We start from the raw sequence: 20188 nt of genomic DNA, 5'->3' as shown, positions 1-20188 counted from the left end.
AATTTTAATAAACAAAAAAGCTCTCATAATAGTTTTGAGTTAATTAAAAATTGGAGAATGCCAAACAAAGCTAATAATTTCTGTAATCCTTTAAAAACATTTTTAATAAGATGAAGGACCAAATCTTTATGTTGCCTAATGATCATTTAGCATAAACCCAAAGATGTCATAGGTGTCAGAAGCATCTTAACAGTTTTATTATTCTGAATTTGGAGAAGAAGAAAATCAAAGAGAATTTTCATTTGACAAAATGTAAGTCATGACTATCCAAAGAAACAGTTATAGGCAGTTTTTTAATTTATTTTATTTTTTAATTTTTTAAAAGTAATCTCTACCTCTAATATGGGGCTCAAACTCAAGTCCCCAGGATCAAGTCTCCTGCTCTACTGACTGAGCCAACCAGGTGCCCCCAGGCAGTATCTTCAAAAACAGCGATAAATGACAGTTAACTTTTCCCTAAAAGTAAGGAACTTAAAAAAAAGATTTATGACTAGACTATTTCAAAAAGCAGAGAGAGTTAACAGAATATTTTGATGATGTAAGGGATGTTTTATCTGGGCACAAAACATTTGCTTTTTTTTTTTTTTTAAACAAAGCAAAGCTATTTATTTATTATATTTTTTAATGTTTATTCATTTATTTTTGGGAGAGAGAGAGGAAGGGGCAGAGACAGCGGGAGGGAGAGAATCTCAAGCAGGCTCTTTGCCATCAGCACAGAGCTGAACATTGCTGTAATGCATGAACCGTGGGATCGTGACCTGAGCTGAAACCAAGAGTTGGACCCTTAACTGACTGAGCCACCCAGGAACCCCTAATTTTTCTTTTTTAACAAAATGAAAATTAAATTCTAGATTTAGTCTATTATTCATGAAGAAGCTACATTAAAAGGATTTATAAGGTTTTATTTTTTTATGATAAACCTCTCATATTTGACCAATTTTTGTCAAAAATTTTAATATATTTCTCCCTTCACATTCTTTTTTTTGTAACTATTACAAACCCGGACAAATAAAGTGTACTTATTCTTAGACCTTCTTCCCTTACAGTGTATTGTCAAATTTGTTTCTCACTAGATTCTTTCACATCTTGGTACAACCAGAAATTTCTCTTTTTTTGCAGCTTTATGGAGATACAATTGACATATAACATGCATAATTTTAAGGTATGCAGTGTGTCGATTTGATACAGCTATATATTTTGGAAAATGATTACCACCATAGGATTAGCTAATGACATATAACACCACATAATTACCATTTTTTTTTTTTTGTGGTAAATCATACATTACTTATTTAAGACAAAGTTATCCTTTTTATTTCTAGACAAACAAAAGCATTTCTGATACTATGCATTCATATTCTCTTGTCTTCACACACATTCTTTTATATTCCTCCAAAATCACTGTAACTGCAAGACAATATTAAAGTGAGAAGGAAACTCTGGAGGTGTTAGGAATTGCTCTCACTGAGTAATCTCATAGCTTCCCAGAGAGTTAAAATTTTTAAGGGCTTTTAATTGTTTCTTAAGGATTAATCTTGAAATTCTTTCTAGGGTGATGCCAACTAGCCTTTTCCAGGTTTTGCATCTTGTAGGCACATCAAAGTATGGACTAATTGATTTGGGAGGCCTATGCAAGGCTGATTTTTTTTTCAGTAAACTTTCTGCTTTTTACCCTGGGGTTTGGGAATTCTTTCAGGGAGGCAGTTTTAGAATTTGAATTGCATTTAAAGAATGCAAACCATTGGATATCAGAGTTCTGGTTCCTTTTTTCTTTCGAGGTGCCTCTCAAACAATCTTGTTCATGTCAAAATTTCCCCAAGAAGACATTTGTAATTCAGAATTTTTCCTTCGTGAAATTATTGTTGAGTTATATTCATAATCTGAAAACAGGAAAGAAGTAGATAGAGAAAGCACAGAGTAGGTGTGGATTTAGACTGAGAAGATTCTTATGTGACCTACGGTAATTGGTGAGGATGGGGCTTTTGCAACCACCTGTCTCCAGAAGACATGAAGTGACACCAAAGATTGGCTGTCATCATTTGAGGACTTAGCAGAACCTCAGCTCCAGGCAGACAGAACTAAGCAAAACATATCTCAAGATTATAAGGACTAAGGAAGTCCTTAAGAAGTTTTAGGAAATGTGACCCAGTACAAAGTTTATGTAAAGACACTGGTCTGATAAGACCTCCTGGACTTGTCAGCTTTTGGAGCTGGCTGGAAGATGTACATATTAGGCCTATGTCTGTCCTATGCTGTGGAGTTCGTCTTACAGATGCATGACACTCAAGATACTGAAAAAGGGGTGCCTGCTTGGCTCAGGCAGTAGAATATGTGACTCTTGATATTGGGGTTGTGAGTTTAAGTCCCATGTTGGGCATAGAACCTACTTAAAAAAAGATACTGAGCAAGTAGGCAGATGATAGGAATGCTGTTAATTAGGCAGAAGCCAAACTTCACTCATGAACAGTATAATCGATAAGACTTAAAGTCAGAGGACCAAACTATCACCTCAATCCTAAAGTGCTCAACAAAATTACTGAGGCTCAGATACCTCACTGTCACAGGCAGGATGGCCTTGAGCAGGTAGAAATCAGTGGTCACATACGTGCACACTGTGGCAGAGAGTCATACGTCTCCCCAGGAAAAGGAGGTCGGCTGAATCTTGGAAATGCCAATTGTTAAATAGTAGGACACCCATAAACCACCTACTAAAGATCATCCAGGATTTATTTGTAGTTGAGAAAAAAAAAGTTAGGTTTATTTAACCTGCTCAACAAGCAGAGAGAAGTGGAGGAACTTGGGATCTTCTCAAAATGGGAGGACAGTTAAGAAAGGCTGCTCATTGAGACTGTTGTTAGATTAGGGACTGTTGTTAGATTTTAGGGTGGAAGTTTGTAATCTGAGCAAGGATTAGATAGAATTTGTGTAATAGATGAGTTGGTAGAACTTGTGAAGTTCTAGTGTAAGATCAGATGTAGTGTGCAATTACTATTAAATTAGTTTGTGTGAGGTCTTATCTTGGAACATATGGATTTGAAGGATCTGGTGTTAAAAGGAGTTTGAACTCAATACAAAAAAAAAAAAAAAATCTGATTAAGAAAAGAGGAGAAGACTTGAATAGACATTTTCCCAAAGTAGACATATAGATGGCCAACAGACACATGAAAAAATGCTCAACATCACTGATCATCCGGGAAATGCAAATCAAAACCACAATGAGGTATTACCTTACACCTGTCAGATGGCTAAAATCAAAAACATAAGAAATAACAAGTGTTGGTGAGGATGTGGAGAAAAGAGAACCCTGTGCGCTGTTGGTGGGAATATAAAGTGATATAACCACTATGGAAAACAGTACAGAGATTCCTCAAAAAGTTAAAAATAGAAATACCACGTGGTCCAATAATTCCACTACTGGGCATTTACCCCCAAAAATGAAAACAATTCAGAAAGATATACACGTCCCTATGTTTATTGTGGCATTATTTACATTTGTTAGGATATGTAAGCAGTCTAAGCCTGGGTGTCCATCAATAGATGAATGGATAAAGAAGATGTGGGGTGTGTGTACATGTGTGTGTGTATGTCTATATACATATATATGTACACACAGTGGAATATTACTTGGCCATAAAAAAGAGACCTTGCCATTTGAGGCAATATGGATGGACATAGAGGGTGTTAGGCTAAGTGAAGTAAGTTGGACAGTGAAAGACAAATACCATGTGATTTTACTTGTATGTGAAGTTCAAAAAATATAAGAAATGAACAAACAAAAAACCAGACTCAAATACAGAGAACAAACTGGTGGTTGCCAGAGAGGAGATAGGTAGGGGAATGGATGAAATAGATAAGGAGAAAAATGGAAAAATAAAAAGTTTGAGCATAGATAGTCTGTGTTGCATGTTGTGGTTTAGTTCTGTTCAGTTTATCTGTTTTATGAGTCATAGTACAGTTATAAGGTGTGGCTTCTGTTTTCAGTTCTAAGAGACAGCCCATATTAGTTTCTTGTGTATTTAAAACTGTGTTTATAATTGTTGAAGGGATGTAGAAAATAATTTTGAAAGAATTCTGCATTAGTTTTCTTTCTTTTTTATTTTTTAATATTTATTTTTGAGAGAGAGAAAGAGAGAGTGGGAGAGGGGCAGAAAGAGAGGGAGACAGAATCTCAAGCAGGATCCAGGCTCCAAGCTATCAGCACAGCACCTGATGCGGGACTTGAACCCACGCTGGGAGATCATGACCTGAGCTGAAGTCAGATGCTTAACCAGCTAAGCCACCCAGGTGCCTCTGCATTAGTTTTCTATTGCTGTGTAACAAATTACCACAAACTCAATGGCCAATTTTTAGCTCAAAGTTCTGTGGGTCAGAGTCCAATCATGACATGGATTTCTCTGCTCAGGGTCTCAAAGGCTGAAGTCAAAGTGCCCACCAAGCTGAGTTTTCATGTGGAGCTTCTGGGGAAGAATCTGCTTTTAAGCTCATTGAGGTCGTTGGCAATTCTTGTGGTGGTAGGAATGAAGTCCCTAATTTTGCTGTCTGTCAACTAGGGGTCACTCCCAACTCCCAGAGACTACCTGCATTCCTTGCTAAATGGCCCCCTCTATTAAAGCCAACAATGCAGAACTTGCACATGAAATCCCTCTTGTGCTTCAAATCTCTGAAATCCTACATATCTGACCTCTAGATCCAGATTTAAAGGTCTCATATGATTAGGCCAGGCCCATCTAGATAACCTCATTTAAAGGTCAACTGATTTGGAACTTAAATTTTGTTTTTTAATGTTTATTTTTGAGAGAGAGAGAGAGGGACAGAGCATGAGTGGGGGAGGGGCAGAGAGAGAGAGACACATAATCTGAAGCAGGCTCCAGGCTCTGAGCCATCAGCACAGAGCCCAACAGGGAGCTCAAACTCAAGAACTGCGAGACCAAGTCGGATGCTTAACCGACTGAGCCACCCGGGGGCCCCTGATTTGGGACTTTTAAAAAAAATGTTTATTTTGAGAGAGAGAAAGAGAATGGGGGGGGGGAGCACAGAGAGAAGTGAGGAGAGAGAGAATCCCAAGCAGGCTCTGCATTGCCAGCGCAGAACCCGATGCAGGGCTTGATCTCATGAACGGTGAAATCATGACCCAAGCTGATGCCAAAAATCGGTCGCTTAACCAACTGAGCCCCCCAGGCACCCCTGGGACTTAAATTATGTGTGTAGACTTCCTTCACAGCAGTACCTACATCACTGTTTGCTGGAATAACTGGGATGAGATGTGTGTATATCATGGGCCATGAATCTTGGGGAGCCTACCTCCAACCTACCATAATGTCTTTTTAACATTTTAAGCATAAGCCTCTGGGTCATCTTAGTAACTCTTGGTGGTTTATAGGTGTAACTTAAATTTGAGGTTGAATTTTTGAATGTTACTGGTAAGAGTCAGCTTGGGATACAGCTCTGCTGATATGAGAAAAGTCTTATTCATAAAACTGAATAACAGAAGGAAAGTTATTGCCAATGCGATTGCTTTTTTTCCCCTTAGTGTCTATTACTTTTCTTTCAATAAAGTTTATAAAAACTTGGAAAAACTCGAATGTAGGGCAAAGCAGATAGAAAAATAACAAAAATCACCTGTAGTCCAAACACTCTTCCTTATGCTTTTATCATTTTCTTCCAGTTTTTATTGTTCAATTAAAAGAATATTATTATAATCATGTATATATGAAATAATTATATATACTGACTTCCTAAGTATGTTTTTTTCTGATTATAAAAGTAATACAGGGGCGTCTGGGTGGCTCAGTCAGTTAAGCATCCAGCTCTTGATTTTGGCTCAGGGCATGATCTCATGGCTCATGGGATCAAGTCCCAGGTCAGGCTCTGCATGGGATTCTCTGTCTCCCTCTCTGCCCCTCCCCTGGGTGTGTACTCTCTCTCTCAAAATAAATAAATAAACATTAAAAAAATAAAAATCAGTCATTGGAGAAAGTTAAAAAAAATAGAAAAGTAATAAGAAAAATAAAATAATTTAGAATCTTGTTACCCAGCACTAATACTTGGGTATATTTCCTTAGTGCCTGTTCTAATGCATTCCTTGGTCACAGATTAGATCCTATTGTATGGATTTATTTTTTTTTTAATTTTAAAAATGTTTTTATTTCTCATGCACTATGAAATCATGAGCTGAGCTGGAATTGAGTCAGACACTTAACAGAGCCACTCAGGCTCCCCTGTATGGATTTATTTTTAAGTAGAGTTAACACTGGAACACTTGCAGATTTTAAATAAGAGGCATTTGACGTATTACTTACTGCCTAGTCATTTTTTTTTGTCCTAACCATTAAAACAACTTCATTGATTCTGTATAAGTTTGTTTTAGATTCATAAATGTGCTTTTTATTTTTAAAATTTTATATATGCTTGTAGTTGTATATATTTGTTGTATATATTTGTATTGATATAGGTTCATAATTCAGTATTTAATGAAATAGTAAAAGAACACACAAAAAACTCCATTGCTCAAATTGATTCACTCCCTAAGGGTCCCTGACAGCTGAGTTTTCACTGTACCTTGTTTATTATTATTATCAATGGGCCAGGGACATCAGTGTTTCCATTGGCTCTTCCCTCTTGCTCCTTGGGACAAGATTCCCCTGGTTCTGGCATCCCTGTGGGGGCAGCAGTTTAGGAGAAAAAAACGCTTTGAAAAAATTTCTCAAAAGAACATTCCAGACTTAGTAAAACAGAGCACTATGTGCCCCCTCTCACCTCTTCTCCTGGTTTCTAATACTGACTATCATGCCAGAATGTCTCAGCTGAAGGTACTGACTGATATCAGTTCTCAGTGCAGTGTCTTTCTGCTGAAACACTGACAGACTGGGCTGCTTTTTTTTTTTTTCTTTTAGAAAGAGAGAGAGTGAGCACCTGCAAGCCGGGGCAGAGGGAGAGAGAGAATCTTAAGCAGGCTCTACATAGAGCCCAACTCAGGTTTGATCTCATGTTCCTGGGATCGTGACCTGAGCCAAAATCAAGAGTCCAATACTCAACTGACTTAGCTACCCAGGTGCCCCTAGACTGGGCTCTCTTGGCTATGTGTTTGTTTATTTATTTAGTTACTTACTTACTTACTTACTTACTTACTTACTTACTTATTTATTTATTTATTTATTTATTTATTTATTTATTTATTTATTTATTTATGACAGAGAGAACAAGCAGGGGGAGGGCAGAAACAGAGGGAGAAAGAGAATCCCAAGCAGGCTCCACACTGTCATTGCAGTCACCAGCCATGTGATCATGACCTGAGCCGAAACCAAGAGCTAGAGGCTCAACCAACTGAGCCACCCAGGCTCCCGTCTTGCTATGTGAGTTTTTAAATAATACGGAAAATCATTATTTGAGTTACTTGGCAGTGAAAATAGTTTATTACTTACTGTGCTTCTGCTTTTGAGGAGAGAGGGGAGGGAAAGACAGATATTTTGTTATGTAATTTTCCTTGCAGAGTGTCCAAAATGTAATTTGGATGTGGTCATCAACCATGTCAAGAGAGTTTCTGTTTTAACAATGGGATGAAAAAAATCATTCCAGAAACACCTTTCTGGGACTGGGAAGGAACTGAAATGGAAGTTGTTATGCACACGAGGAGAAGTTTGATCTCAGAGATGCATAATCTTGAAATCAACCTGGACTTCTGAGTCTAGGGTTCAAAGTAGATAAAAGCTAGACTTGAAAATCTTTAGTACCATGATAGCTTCATTTTAAACTGGGAACTTGCCATTTTATTTTGAATCAAGTATTTTAAAAATGTATACTTTACATGGATAGTTTATTTTTGCATTTTTATCCCTTCTGTTTATTTAGAAGGAAAAAAATCTTGATTTTTTTTAACAACTGGCTAATCAGAAAATATTTAGTTTATGCAACTTCTAATATAGCACCCTAAATTATTTTGAAACATTTAGGAATATATCTACTTTAATGTTTTCCCTGTAATAAGTGAATAAATATTCTCATTTGGTAATAGCTTGGAAAATATAGGACAGCCATTTATTTTTTTTCTTATTATTATTAAAAAAAATTTTTAATGTTTATTTATTTTTGAGAGAGAGCGAGAGAGAGAGAGCACGAGTAGGGCTCAAACTCATGAACTGTGAGATTGTGATCTAAGCCAAAGTTGGATGCTTAACCAACTGAGCCACCTAGGTTCCGCCCCTCTTCTTATTTTTTAAACATGCCACTGCATGAATTTTTTAAAATTATTTTTTATGTTTATTTTTTTGAGAGAGAGAGAATCCCAAGCAGGCTCTGAGCTGTCAGCAGAGAGCCCGATGTGGGGCTTGATCCCATAAACCACGAGATCATGACCTGGGCCAAAAGCAAGAGTCAGATGCTTAACAGACTGAGCCACCCAGGCGCCCCTTAAACATTCTTACCACAAATCAACAGGCTGTACATCTTAAACTTACACATTGTTATATGTTAATTGTGTCAACGAAGCTGGGGGAGAAAGGTCGCTTCAGTTGCTGTAAAAGGCCAAGAATAGAGAAGTGGAAAAAGAGACCAGTTAGAAAACTGTTGCAGTAATCTGGAAGACACAGTCATGGCTAGACTAAGGTAGTAGTGATGGATGTGTTAAAAATTATTGAATCCAGAGTTTATTTTATTATTTTATTAGGGAATATTTATTCAAAGCAATTAAAACTGCTACCTCAAAAAAATATACACCTTGGAAAACCTCCCCCCACTTTCAAAAGACAGAAACTCAGTGTGACTGCATCTGCTTGGAACTCCTGCCTACACTGTACTCCCAACATAAATGAGGGCTAGCTGGAGACTTTCTGAATTTAAAGTATATTTTAAAGGTAGAATCAGCTAGGGGTGCCTGGCTGGCTCAGTTGGTAGAGATCAGGTAGGGCATGTGACTTTTTAAAAAATTTTTTTAAACATTTATTTATTTTTGAGAGAGAGACAGGGAGAGAGATCAAACAAGATGGGAGGGGCAGAGAGAGAGGGAGACACAGAATCTGAAGCAGGCTCCAGGCTCCGAGCTGTCAGCACAGAGACCCATGAGGGATTTGAACCCACAAACCGCTAGATCATGACCTGAGCCTAAGTCGGGTGCTTAACTGACTGAGCCACCCCGGCGTGGCATGTGACTCTTGATCTCAGGGTAATGAGTTCAAACTGCATGTTGGGCACAGAGCTTACTTTAAAAAAGGAAAAAAAAGAGAGGCACCTGGGTGGCTCAGTTGGTTGTGTCTGACTTCAGCCCAGGTCATGATCTTAACGGTTTGAGAGTTCAAGCCCCACATTGGGCTCACTGCTGTCATTCCAGAGCCTACTTCAGATCCTCTGTCCCCCCTCTCACAGCCCCTCCCCTGCTTGTGCTCTTCCAAAAATAAACATTTAAAAAAAAAAAAAAGAGCTAGTCTTGCTGATAAATTGGGATTTGGGGAGAACTGGGGAAGTCAGGATTAAGGGAAGATCCCACAGGTTTTTGGCCTAAGCACCTGGGTTTAACGATGTTTCCATATATTTAGATGGAAAAGATTAGAGGCAGTCTGGGAAATTATAAGTTTAATTTTAGACATGTTATTTTTTTTCTAGTTTTATTGAAAAATAATTGGCATACATCACTGTATAAGTTTAAAGCATATAGCATGATGGTTTGATTTAGATATACAGTAAAACATTGGATTTTGAGTAACTTGTTCTGTGAGTGTTCTACAAAGCGAGTAAACATTTCTAATAAATTTTAACTTGATAAAGTAGCAGTGTCTTGCATAATGAGTAGTACGTGACACTCAATATCACATGATCACAACTGGGCCAATGGTTTTTGAAATTTGCTTTGATATATGAGTGCTTTGGATTATAAGCATGTTTTTGAAACAAATTATGCTCATAAACCAAGGTTTCACTGTATTTTGAAATGATTACCACAGTAAGTTTGGCTAACACCCATCTTTTCATATACATACAATAAAAAGAAAAAAAAGGAAAAAAATTTCTCCTTGTGATTAGAACTCTTAGGATTTACTCAACAACTGTTCTGTCATATAGCAGTATTAGCTGTGGTTATCATGTTGTATATTATATCCCTAGTACTTTTTTACCTTATGCAGGAAGTTTATATCTTTTGATTATAGTCCTCCATTTTCACCTCCCTTGCCCCAACCACTACCTCTGGCAACCACAAGTCTGTTCTTTTTTTCTGTGAGTTTTGTTTTGATTTGAATCCACATATAAGTGAGATCATACAGTATTTGTCTTTCTCTGTCTGATTTATTTCATTTAGCAAAGTCCTTCAAGGTCCATACATGTTGTCACAAATAGTAGGACTTCCTCATATTTTATGGCTGAATAATATTCTGGTGTGTGTGTGTGTGTGTGTGTGTGTGTGTGTGTGTGTGTGTGTATCACAAGTTCTTTATCATTCATCCATCAGTCCACTTTTTTTTTTTTTTAATTTTTTTTTCCCAACGTTTATTTATTTTTGGGACAGAGAGAGACAGAGCATGAACGGGGGAGGGGCAGAGAGAGAGGGAGACACAGAATCGGAAACAGGCTCCAGGCTCTGAGCCATCAGCCCAGAGCCCGACGCGGGGCTCAAACTCACGGACCGCGAGATCGTGACCTGGCTGAAGTCGGACGCTCAACCGACTGCGCCACCCAGGCGCCCCCATCAGTCCACTTTTATGTTGTTTCCATGACATGTTAAATTTTAAATGCTTATTAAACCTCCAAGCAGATATTAAATAGGCTGTTGGATTTAAGAGTCAAAGGAGAATTTAGGCTAATCATTTTTTAGAAGTTTTATGATGAAATCCTTGGTTGTATTTGTAAAAACAACTCTATGATCATGCTGTAAATTGTATTATGAAATGAAACATTTTCATAATTCTTAGTTTCGTATTTAAAGATAAAATGCCAAATTGTTTTCCCCCACAGTTTACTGTGTATGTTTATTTTATGTGGATACACTTTAAGTGGCCTTTCTTAGTACCAGTCATCTTTGAATAACAAGTACCTCCTCTACTCTTCAAAAAAAAGAAAAATACTGTAGTTTTATTACCCATGAATTGTTACATTTCTGGATAAGTGATGTTTCGGTTCACATTTTTTTTTTTTTAACCGTGTAGTGGTGTTTTGAGACCCTTCAACCCTCTGTTAAGTCTCCTTTCTCATTGGTAAGTGTTGTAGTTTATAACAGACCTGTATTAATGATGAAGGGACTGCTCTCCCCCCCAAATTAGGATATGATATAACCAGTAAAGCAGTAAGTAACTTGAGCGCAGACACTAGTGACATTTTGGTTCTTTCATTTAAAAATGCTTACTTCAGGGGTGCCTGGGTGGCTCAGTTGGTTAAGCTTCTGATTTCAGTTTGTAAGTTCAAGACCTGAGTCAGGCTCTGTGCTGACAGCTCAGAGCCTGAAGCCTGCTTTGGATTCTGTGTCTCCCTCTCTCTCTGCCCCTCTCCCCACTTGCACTCTGTCTCTCTCTCTCTCTCTCTCTCTCTCTCTCTCTCTCTGTCTCTCTCTCTCAAAAATAAATAAACATTAAAAAAAATAAAAATAGAGTTTTAAAATTTCACTCGAGAACTTATTTTATTTTTAAGTTTATTTATTTTGAGAGAGAGAGAGTGAGCACGAGTGGAGGAGGGGCAGAGGGAGAGGGAGAATCCCAAGCAGATTCTGCACTGTCACTAGGAGCCCAACTCAGTCTCATGAACCATGAGATCATGACCTGAGCCGAGATCAAGAGTCAGATGCTTAACCGACTGAGCCAGCCAGAAGCCCTTAAAAATAGGGTTTTAAAATTTAATTGGAGAATTCCTGCTATTTCCTATCATGACCAAACTTAGCTAGATTCCCTTTAGTCTTCTCAGGATGGTGGCTGTTCCCATTCTTCTATGAATCAACCTCAACTATATTGTGTATACAACTATCTAATAAAGGAAGGAAGTTGTAATTTAGGGCTTCTAAACATAGCTAGGAGTAACTTGAGAGGGGATAGGACCCACTCCTTTAAAGTTGAAGATTCTTTTCTTTTGATTTGAAGGAAATTGAATTTATTTGCCCTTACCTAAAAACTTAGGATTCTTCTGGAACTTTCTGTTATGTATGTTGTCTCAAGCCAATCTTAATTCCTCTTAGTGTTCCTGGATCAGCTGTGTCCCATTTCTCTTAGCTGGGCATAATCCCCTTGATCCATTTCAACCTTGCTTTTGCTTTCATTTAATTAGGTGACTTGTTTACTTGTTTTAAGTAAATTGCAACTAGAGACTTTGAAAGAAAGAAAAAATATCTTTCTAACTTTTTTTCTCGGAAGTTCTTTAGGTTGCTTATCTCTTTCATAACTTATATGATACATAAGAAAAATGGCTTCCTATTTTGTAAACTGTTACCTGATTGCAACAATAATGGAGGAAAATTATTTTTATTAGTAGGTATAATACTACTGGTAGAAGTCAAGTAATATTTTGTGGATCTCTTGTCTCTGGAACTACCTCTATATGTAATACCTTTTTTGTCAATTCCAATATATTTGATTTTGTATTATTTCATTTTATTTTTAGTTTGTTAACCAATTTCAATTATTTACAAAGTGGGGATTAAAAACAAGCTGGCTTCTTATGGGGTTCATTTCAAAATGGGGAAGGGCAGGGGCGCTTGGGTGGCGCAGTCGGTTAAGCGTCCGACTTCAGCCAGGTCACGATCTTGCAGTCCGTGAGTTCGAGCCCCGCGTCGGGCTCTGGGCTGATGGCTCAGAGCCTGGAGCCTGTTTCCGATTCTGTGTCCCCCTCTCTCTCTGCCCCTCCCCCGTTCATGCTCTGTCTCTCTCTGTCCCAAAAATAAATAAACGTTGAAAAAAAAATTAAAAAAAAAAATGGGGAAGGGCAGATTGGCTAGCTAGAAATTGAGAGTAAGAGTTTGAAAACCGAAAAGGGTAAACTAGGTATGAAAAGGGGAATGATTAAATGTGGTATCTTCCATTTGTTTTTCTGGATCAAGATTTCATAGGACTGAGGATTCTCTGAAGTCACAAACAAGCGATTAAGTATATCTCTTGATTGAACCTCATGTAAGTTTCTCTAAAGAAAGTTTCTCTAAGACTTCCACTCTTAGGGGCACGTGGATGGCTCAGTGAGTTAAGTGTCTGACTCTTGATTTAGGCTCAGATCATGATCCCATGGCTCATGGGATCAAGCTCAGAGTCGGGCCTTATGCTGACTATGGATTCTGTCTCTCCCTTTCTCTTTGCCCTTCTCCCGCTCATGCCTGCATGCATATACGAATTCTCTTTTGCTCTCCCTGAAAATAAATACACTTAAAAAAAAAAAGATATACTCTTAGTTTGGGCAACTTTTTCCACCTTTTTATGATAAGTATTTCAACCATATTAGAACAGTAGAGTGAATAGTATTATGAACTTCCAAGTAAACATCATCCAGCCTCACTAGTTATTATTGACTCCTTACCAGTTTTTTTTTCATCTGTACCCCTGCTTATTCCCTGTCCTCTCACTGTTGTGAAGCAGATTCCAAATAGCATATAATTTCATCTGAAAATATTTCAGTAAGAATCTCTAAACTATAAAGGATTTTTGTTGTTAAACACAACCATATTGCCATTACATTTTAGTAAAAATTTAAGTAAGTTTGTTTAGGACTTACCTTTCACTCTGTCTTAGAGACTCACCAGATAAATAAATAAAAGATTCGTCATAATATCTTATACAAATTAACACAAATTAAACTGATTTATCTTTCAAATTGGAATACTTGTGAGAGTGAAAGGGGGTGCTATTAACAGTTATGCTAGGACAGCAGTGGAAATCTAGGACTGTCCTGATTAAACTGGGATATATGTGGTCCTCTCTTTCAAAGTAATGTTTGCTGTTTGGATAGCTACATTTTTTCAATAAGCTTTGAATTGCCTAAATTAGTCAAGTTGTAGCTAGGAGCATGATGAAACTTACCACAGAATTTTCAAGTCTAAAAATTAAAAAAAATTTTTTTAAATGTTTTTATTTATTTTTGAGACAGAGACAGAGCATGAGCAGGGGAGGGGGCAGAGAGAGAGGGAGACACAGAATCCGAAGCAGGCTCCAGGCTCTCATCTGTCAGCACAGAGCCTGACACGGGGCTCGAACTCACAGACCGTGAGATCATGACCTGAACAGAAGTCGGATGCTCAACCGACTGAGCCACCCAGGCGCCCCTCAAGTCTAAAATTTTTATAGTGCCTGTAGATTTCAACTTGTTTTTTTTTTTTCTTTTTAAGTTTTTTTTATTATTCAAGTAATCTCAATGGGGGGTTCAAACTCACAACCCTAAAATCAAGAGTTGCACGCTCCTGTGACTGAGCCAGCCAGGCACCCCTCAACTTAGTTCTCTCTCTTTTTTTTGAGAGGTTTTATTTTTTAATTTTTATTAAACATTTTTTTCTTAATGTTTATTTTTTTTAATTTGAACTTATTTGATTGATTGTGATTTTTTAATATGAAATTTATTGTCAAATTGGTTTCCATACCACACCCAGTGCTCATCCCAACAGGTTCCCTCCTCAGTACCCATCACCCACCCTCCCCTTCCTCCCACCCCCCATCAACCCTCAGTTTGTTCTCAGTTTTTTTAAGAGTCTCTTATGATTTGGCTCCCTCCCTCTCTAACTTTTTTTTCCCTCCCCCTCCCCCATGGTCTTCTGTTAAGTTTCTCAGGATCCACATAAGAGTGAAAACACTTGGTATCTGTCTTTCTCTGTATGACTTATTTCACTTAGCGTAACACTCTCCAGTTCCACCCACGTTGCTACAAAAGGCCATATTTCATTCTTTCTCATTGCCACGTAGTATTCCGTTGTGTATATAAACCACAATTTCTTTATCCATTCATCAATGGATGGCTTAATATTTATTTTTGAGAGAGAGAGGCAGACACAGAATCCTAAATAGGCTTCAGGCTTGAACCCATGAGCTGTGAGATCATGACCTGAGCCAAAGTCAGACACTTAACCAACTGAGCCACCTAGGCACTCCTAGAGATTTTATTTTTAAGTAACCTCTACACCCAGAATGGGGCTTCAACTCAAAACCCTGAGATCAAGAACCACACACTCCACAGACTCGGCCAGCCAGGTGCCCTCAACTTGGTTCTTTTTTTTTTTTTTTTTAAGTTTATTTATTTCTTTTGAAAGAGAGAAAGCACAAACAGGGAAGGCTCAGAGAGAGGGAGAGACAGAATCCCAAGCAGGCTCTGCCCCATCAGCGCAGATCCCAATGTGGGCTCAAACTCATGAACTGTGAGATCATGACCTGAGCTGAGATTAAGAGTCAGTTGCTTAACTGACTGAGCCACCCAGGCACCCCTCAACTTGGTTCTTTTTTTTTTCTAGGTTTTTTAAATGTTCATTTTTGAGAGAGAGAGAGAGAGAGAGAGAGAGAGAATATGCATGTGAGGGAGGGGCAGAGAGAGAGGGGAGACAGAAGAAGATCTCAAGTAGGCTCTCTCTGCCCTGTCAGCATAGAGCCCAATGTAGGTGGGCTTGGACTCAGGAACTGTGAGATCATGACCTGAGCCAAAGTTGAACGCTTTAACTGACTGAGCCACCCAAGTGCCCCAACTTGGGTTTGTTTTTGTTTTTGTTTTTTTCCAATTTCTTCACATCCTTTCCAATACTTTTTATTTTCTGTTCTGTTTTTGTGTTTTTCTTATAATCATTCTACTTGGTATGAAATGGTATCTCATTGTGGTTTTAATCTGCATTTCCCTGATGATTAGGGATGTTAAAGATCTTTTATTGACTTATTGACTGTTCATGTATCTTCTTTTTTTAATGTTTTTTTCTTTCTATGATTTTTTATAATTTACATCTAAGTTAGCATATGGTGCAATAATGATTTCAGGAGTAGATTCCTTAATGCCCCTTACCCACTTAGCCCATCCCGCCTCCTACAACCCATCCAGCAACCCTCTGTTTGTTCTCTATATTTAAGAGTCTCTTATGTTTTGTCCCCCTCCCTGTTTTTATATTATTTTTGCTTCCCCTAACTTGGTTCTTAATGACACTTTCATAAAAGTAGAAGTGGAACCATCAGGCATAAACCACAAATTAAAATGAACCCCTTGTTTAAATGTATAGTTTATAGGCTTGTGGATATTAGATCATAGAGAATTAGAATACATTATACAGTAGATTAGGTAAATGAAATGATGGTCAAGTTTAAAATGTCAAAGGTTTTTTCTGTTAAAGTTGGTAATTCACCATGATATTAGATTAACTTTATACCCAGCATAAACTGAAATTAGTTTTTAGCATTTTCAGATTAGAAAACACAACTAGACCTTCTTTATCTATTCTTCTCAAGTTTATGCTGTGTTACTATAGCAAGTTATTCTCAGAAACAGCTCCATCCAGTTAGTGTTTGCTTATTATCAGTAATATTTTAAGCAACTACCTTTTTAAAAATTTTTTTTAATATTTATTTATTTTTGATTTTGTTTTTTATTTTTTAAAATTTACATCCAAATTAGCATATAGTACAACAGTGATTTCAGGAATAGATTCCTTAGTGCCCCTTACCCATTTAGCCCATCCCCCCTCTCACAATCCCTCCAGTAACCCTCAGTTTGTTCTCCATATTTATGAGTCTCTTCTGTTTTGTCCCCCTCCCTGTTTTTATATTATTTTTGCTTCCCTTCCCTTATGTTCATCTGTTTTGTATCTTAAATTCCTCACATGAGTGAAGTCATATGATATTTGTCTTTCTCTGACTGACTAATTTTGCTTAGCAGAATACCCTCCAGTTCCATCCATGTAGTTGCAAATTGCAAGATTTCATTCTTTTTGATTGCCGAGTAATACTCCATTGTGTATATATATCACTTCTTTATCCTTTCATCCATCGATGGACATTTGGGCTCTTTCCATACTTTGGCTATTGTTGATGGTGCTGCTATAAACATGGGGGTGCATGTGTCCCTTCGAAACAGCACCCTGTATCCTTTGGATAAATGCCTAGTAGTTCAATTGCTGGGTCATAGGGTAGTTCTATTTTTAGTTTTTTTGAGGAACCTCCGTACTGTTTTCCAGAATGTCTGCACCAGCTTGCATTCCCATTAAGCAGCTACCTTTTAATAATAAAGTATACATCTATGATTGCCCCAATCAGGAGCTGAAGTCAGACTTTTAAAACACAATTCCATTAGGCCAGTTCTTTGGAAAAATAAATACCCTTTAGTGTTGAAATTTCTTTCCTTTCATTTTCTTTAACCACAGTTTCAGTTTTAATACTTTTTCTATAAGTAAAAGATAACTCATATCATCTAGTTCTTTATTTTTTAGTTTATTTTCTGAATCAGCTTCAAGTCTTTGACGTTTATATGTAAAACAGTATAATTCATACATCCACACACTGACTTTGACTTTGTGGCCTTTTTAAAAATTAGAATCGATCTTCTGTAACATATAGTATCTTAGATTTTTTCCCCCACATGGTTCTGTTGCTGTGGATTTGAAATCATGGTGATGTATTAGGTTTAATTTGTTACATTAAAAAAAAAATGGGTTCACAGTTCTTTATGCATTTAAGTATTTTGAATTACTTTTCCTCTCTTTCTAGCTGTCCCCTTTCCTCCAACCCAACGGCTTACTTTGAAGGAAGTATTTGAGAATGGGAAACCTAAAATTGATGTCTTAAGAAACCATTTGGTGAAGGAAGGGCGACTGGAAGAGGAAGTAGCCTTAAAGATAATCAATGATGGGGCTGCTATCCTGAGACAAGAGAAGACTATGATAGAACTAGATTCTCCAATCACAGGTATGAGAAATATTTGGGTGGCACTTAGATTTGAGCTTATTTGAAAAATTATTACAAATAACCAACTAAAATGTGTGATAATTTTTCTAGGAATTATGAGGTAGTCTTAGGATTGTTTGTTGTTTATTGAAGAAATACAACTTAAAATATCTCATATCTCCTATAGGACTATTCAGTATTGATAGATTGACTACAATTATAGAACAGCCCAGTCAAAAGCTAAAGTGATTTCAGTTAAAAGTTAAACTGTGGTCTTATTGATGTACTGCCCTTTCTCTTCTAAGACATCATTTTTCACCTCACCTTATGACCTTTTTTTCCTAGTGTGTGGTGACATTCATGGACAATTCTTTGACTTGATGAAGTTGTTCGAAGTTGGAGGATCACCTACTAACACACGCTACCTCTTTCTGGGTGACTATGTGGACAGAGGCTATTTCAGTATAGAGGTAAAAATTAAATTGGATACGTGGGAACTTTCATTACCTTTTTTTAGAACTTTGCTTTCTATTCTTTGGTAGAAGAAATTAAAATGAGAACACTGGCAGAACTTATAAACCTTGTTACTTTTAGTAATTAAGGTGTTAGAAAAATGTTTTCACTGGTGTAAGAAAGTTCTGTTCCTTCTTATAGCTTCTATATGTGGTAGACATATAGAAGGGGCTATATTAAACCCAGCTTTGCAGGTAAGTCAAATGTTTACCAACCTTTCCTCTTTGAAGATAGTGCACAGGCTGTATATAAATGGCATAAATTGCTATTCACCCTAAACAGGGTTTGGATTAGCAGACACTAATTCTAAAACCACAAGCTGGTGGGCTGTAATTTACTCTTAGATTAACTTCCAATGCTAAACCACCAGGCACTTAGTTTACTGTAGGAATAATTTTTTATACTGTTATGCATAGTAAGCACTTAATAAATGTTCATTGAATAAAAAAATGATTAAAATTAATGAAGTTAATGGAAACTCAAAATTTACTTTCATGTATTTTGAAAACTGAATGAAGAGAAAAAATGATTGGAATTAAAGTATAAGCTGTTGTGTATATAAAAAATAAAACTATTTTAGAACATCATGCAAAGACTTGAGTACAGTGGAACCATATTCATATTTAATATCAATTGATTTAGCTGTACATGCTTGGCAAATAAAAGGCAAGTAACGTTTGAAATAGTACAGGTAATTGAATTTATAATGTGCCCAAGAATAAGCATGAGATGAGAAATTGAGTCAGCTTGCTGTTCTTGTAGTCTTTAGTCCTGCCTCTCCCTCATAGTGTGACGGTCTCAGTGTATTTAGTGTGTTTCTAGTGGTTAAAGGTTTATTTGTGCAGCATCACTCCTAAATCCAAGTCAACTGTCTCACCTAGTGCTTAAAGAAGCAGTGGTTATTCTAAAGCTGGAAGAAACTCTTTAGTTAAATAGATGTGTCTATTCATGAATCAGTGAAGTTCAGAGTTATGTGCCAGTGCCCCAAATTAATTTAGTGTCATCTGTGAGGATAAAGGTTAATGGTAGAAGCTAAGAAAATTATCTTCTTGCCCCGCTGCTCAGTAAATTCCCAAGGTCTCCAAGTAGGTACCTGGGATGAGTGGAGATGATACCTGCAGACTGTATCATTGAAATGCTTCTCTGTTCCAGGTATCCTAAGTGTCCATTGATAGGGACACCTGGGTCGCTCAGTTAATTGTCTGACTTCAGCTCGGGTCATGACCTCACGGTTCATGAGTTTGAGCCCTGAGTCAGACTCTGTGCTAACAGCCTGGAGCCTGCTTTGGATTCTGTGTCTCCCTCTCTGCCTCTCCCCTGCTCATGTTCTGTCTCTCTCTCTCTCAAAAATAAACATGAAAAAAGTTTTTAATTAAAAAATTGTCCATTGATAGATGAATAAATAAGATGTAATAAATATATATAATGGATATAATATAATAGAAAATTACTCAGACATAAAAGAGAATGAAGTGTTGCCATTTGCCACAACATGGATGGACCTAGAGGATATTATGCTAAGAGAAATAAGTCCAAGAAAGACAGATACTTATGATTTCACTCAGGTAAGGAATCTATAAAACAAAACAAGTGAACAAACAAAACAGAAGCAGACTTATTTATAAACACCAAGAACAAACTGGTGGTTGCCAGAGGAGAGGGGAGTAGGAAGTCAGGATATAGGTAGAGGGGATTAAGAGGTACAGACTTCCAGTTATAAAATAAATAAGTCATGGATGAAATGTACATCACAGGGAATATAGTCAAAATACTGTAATAACTTCATATGGTGACAGGTGATAACTATCCTTATTGTGGTGAGCATTGCATAATATATAGGATTGTTGAATCACTATGTTGTACACCAAGAACTAATATTGTATGTC

General features: G+C 37.2%; 1 protein-coding gene across 5 annotated transcripts in view; it reads left to right on the top strand.

Annotated features, from left to right (window-relative positions):
• PPP3CC (protein phosphatase 3 catalytic subunit gamma) overlaps positions 1-20188 on the top strand; it is a 104046-nt gene that overhangs the window by 21776 nt on the left and 62082 nt on the right. For all 5 annotated transcript variants that reach the window (XM_030312415.1, XM_032592844.1, XM_030312414.1 and 2 more), the window contains exons 2-3: positions 17613-17810; positions 18135-18259. In XM_030312415.1, coding sequence (XP_030168275.1) covers positions 17613-17810; positions 18135-18259 — 323 coding nt within the window. The remainder of the gene's footprint in view (positions 1-17612; positions 17811-18134; positions 18260-20188) is intronic.

Source organism: Lynx canadensis, chromosome B1 (assembly GCF_007474595.2).
Source record: "Lynx canadensis isolate LIC74 chromosome B1, mLynCan4.pri.v2, whole genome shotgun sequence".
In the NCBI taxonomy this organism is placed as follows: Eukaryota; Metazoa; Chordata; class Mammalia; order Carnivora; family Felidae; genus Lynx; species Lynx canadensis.
The sequence above is the reverse complement of the archived record's forward strand: the minus strand, read 5'-3'. Positions and strand labels throughout refer to the sequence as shown.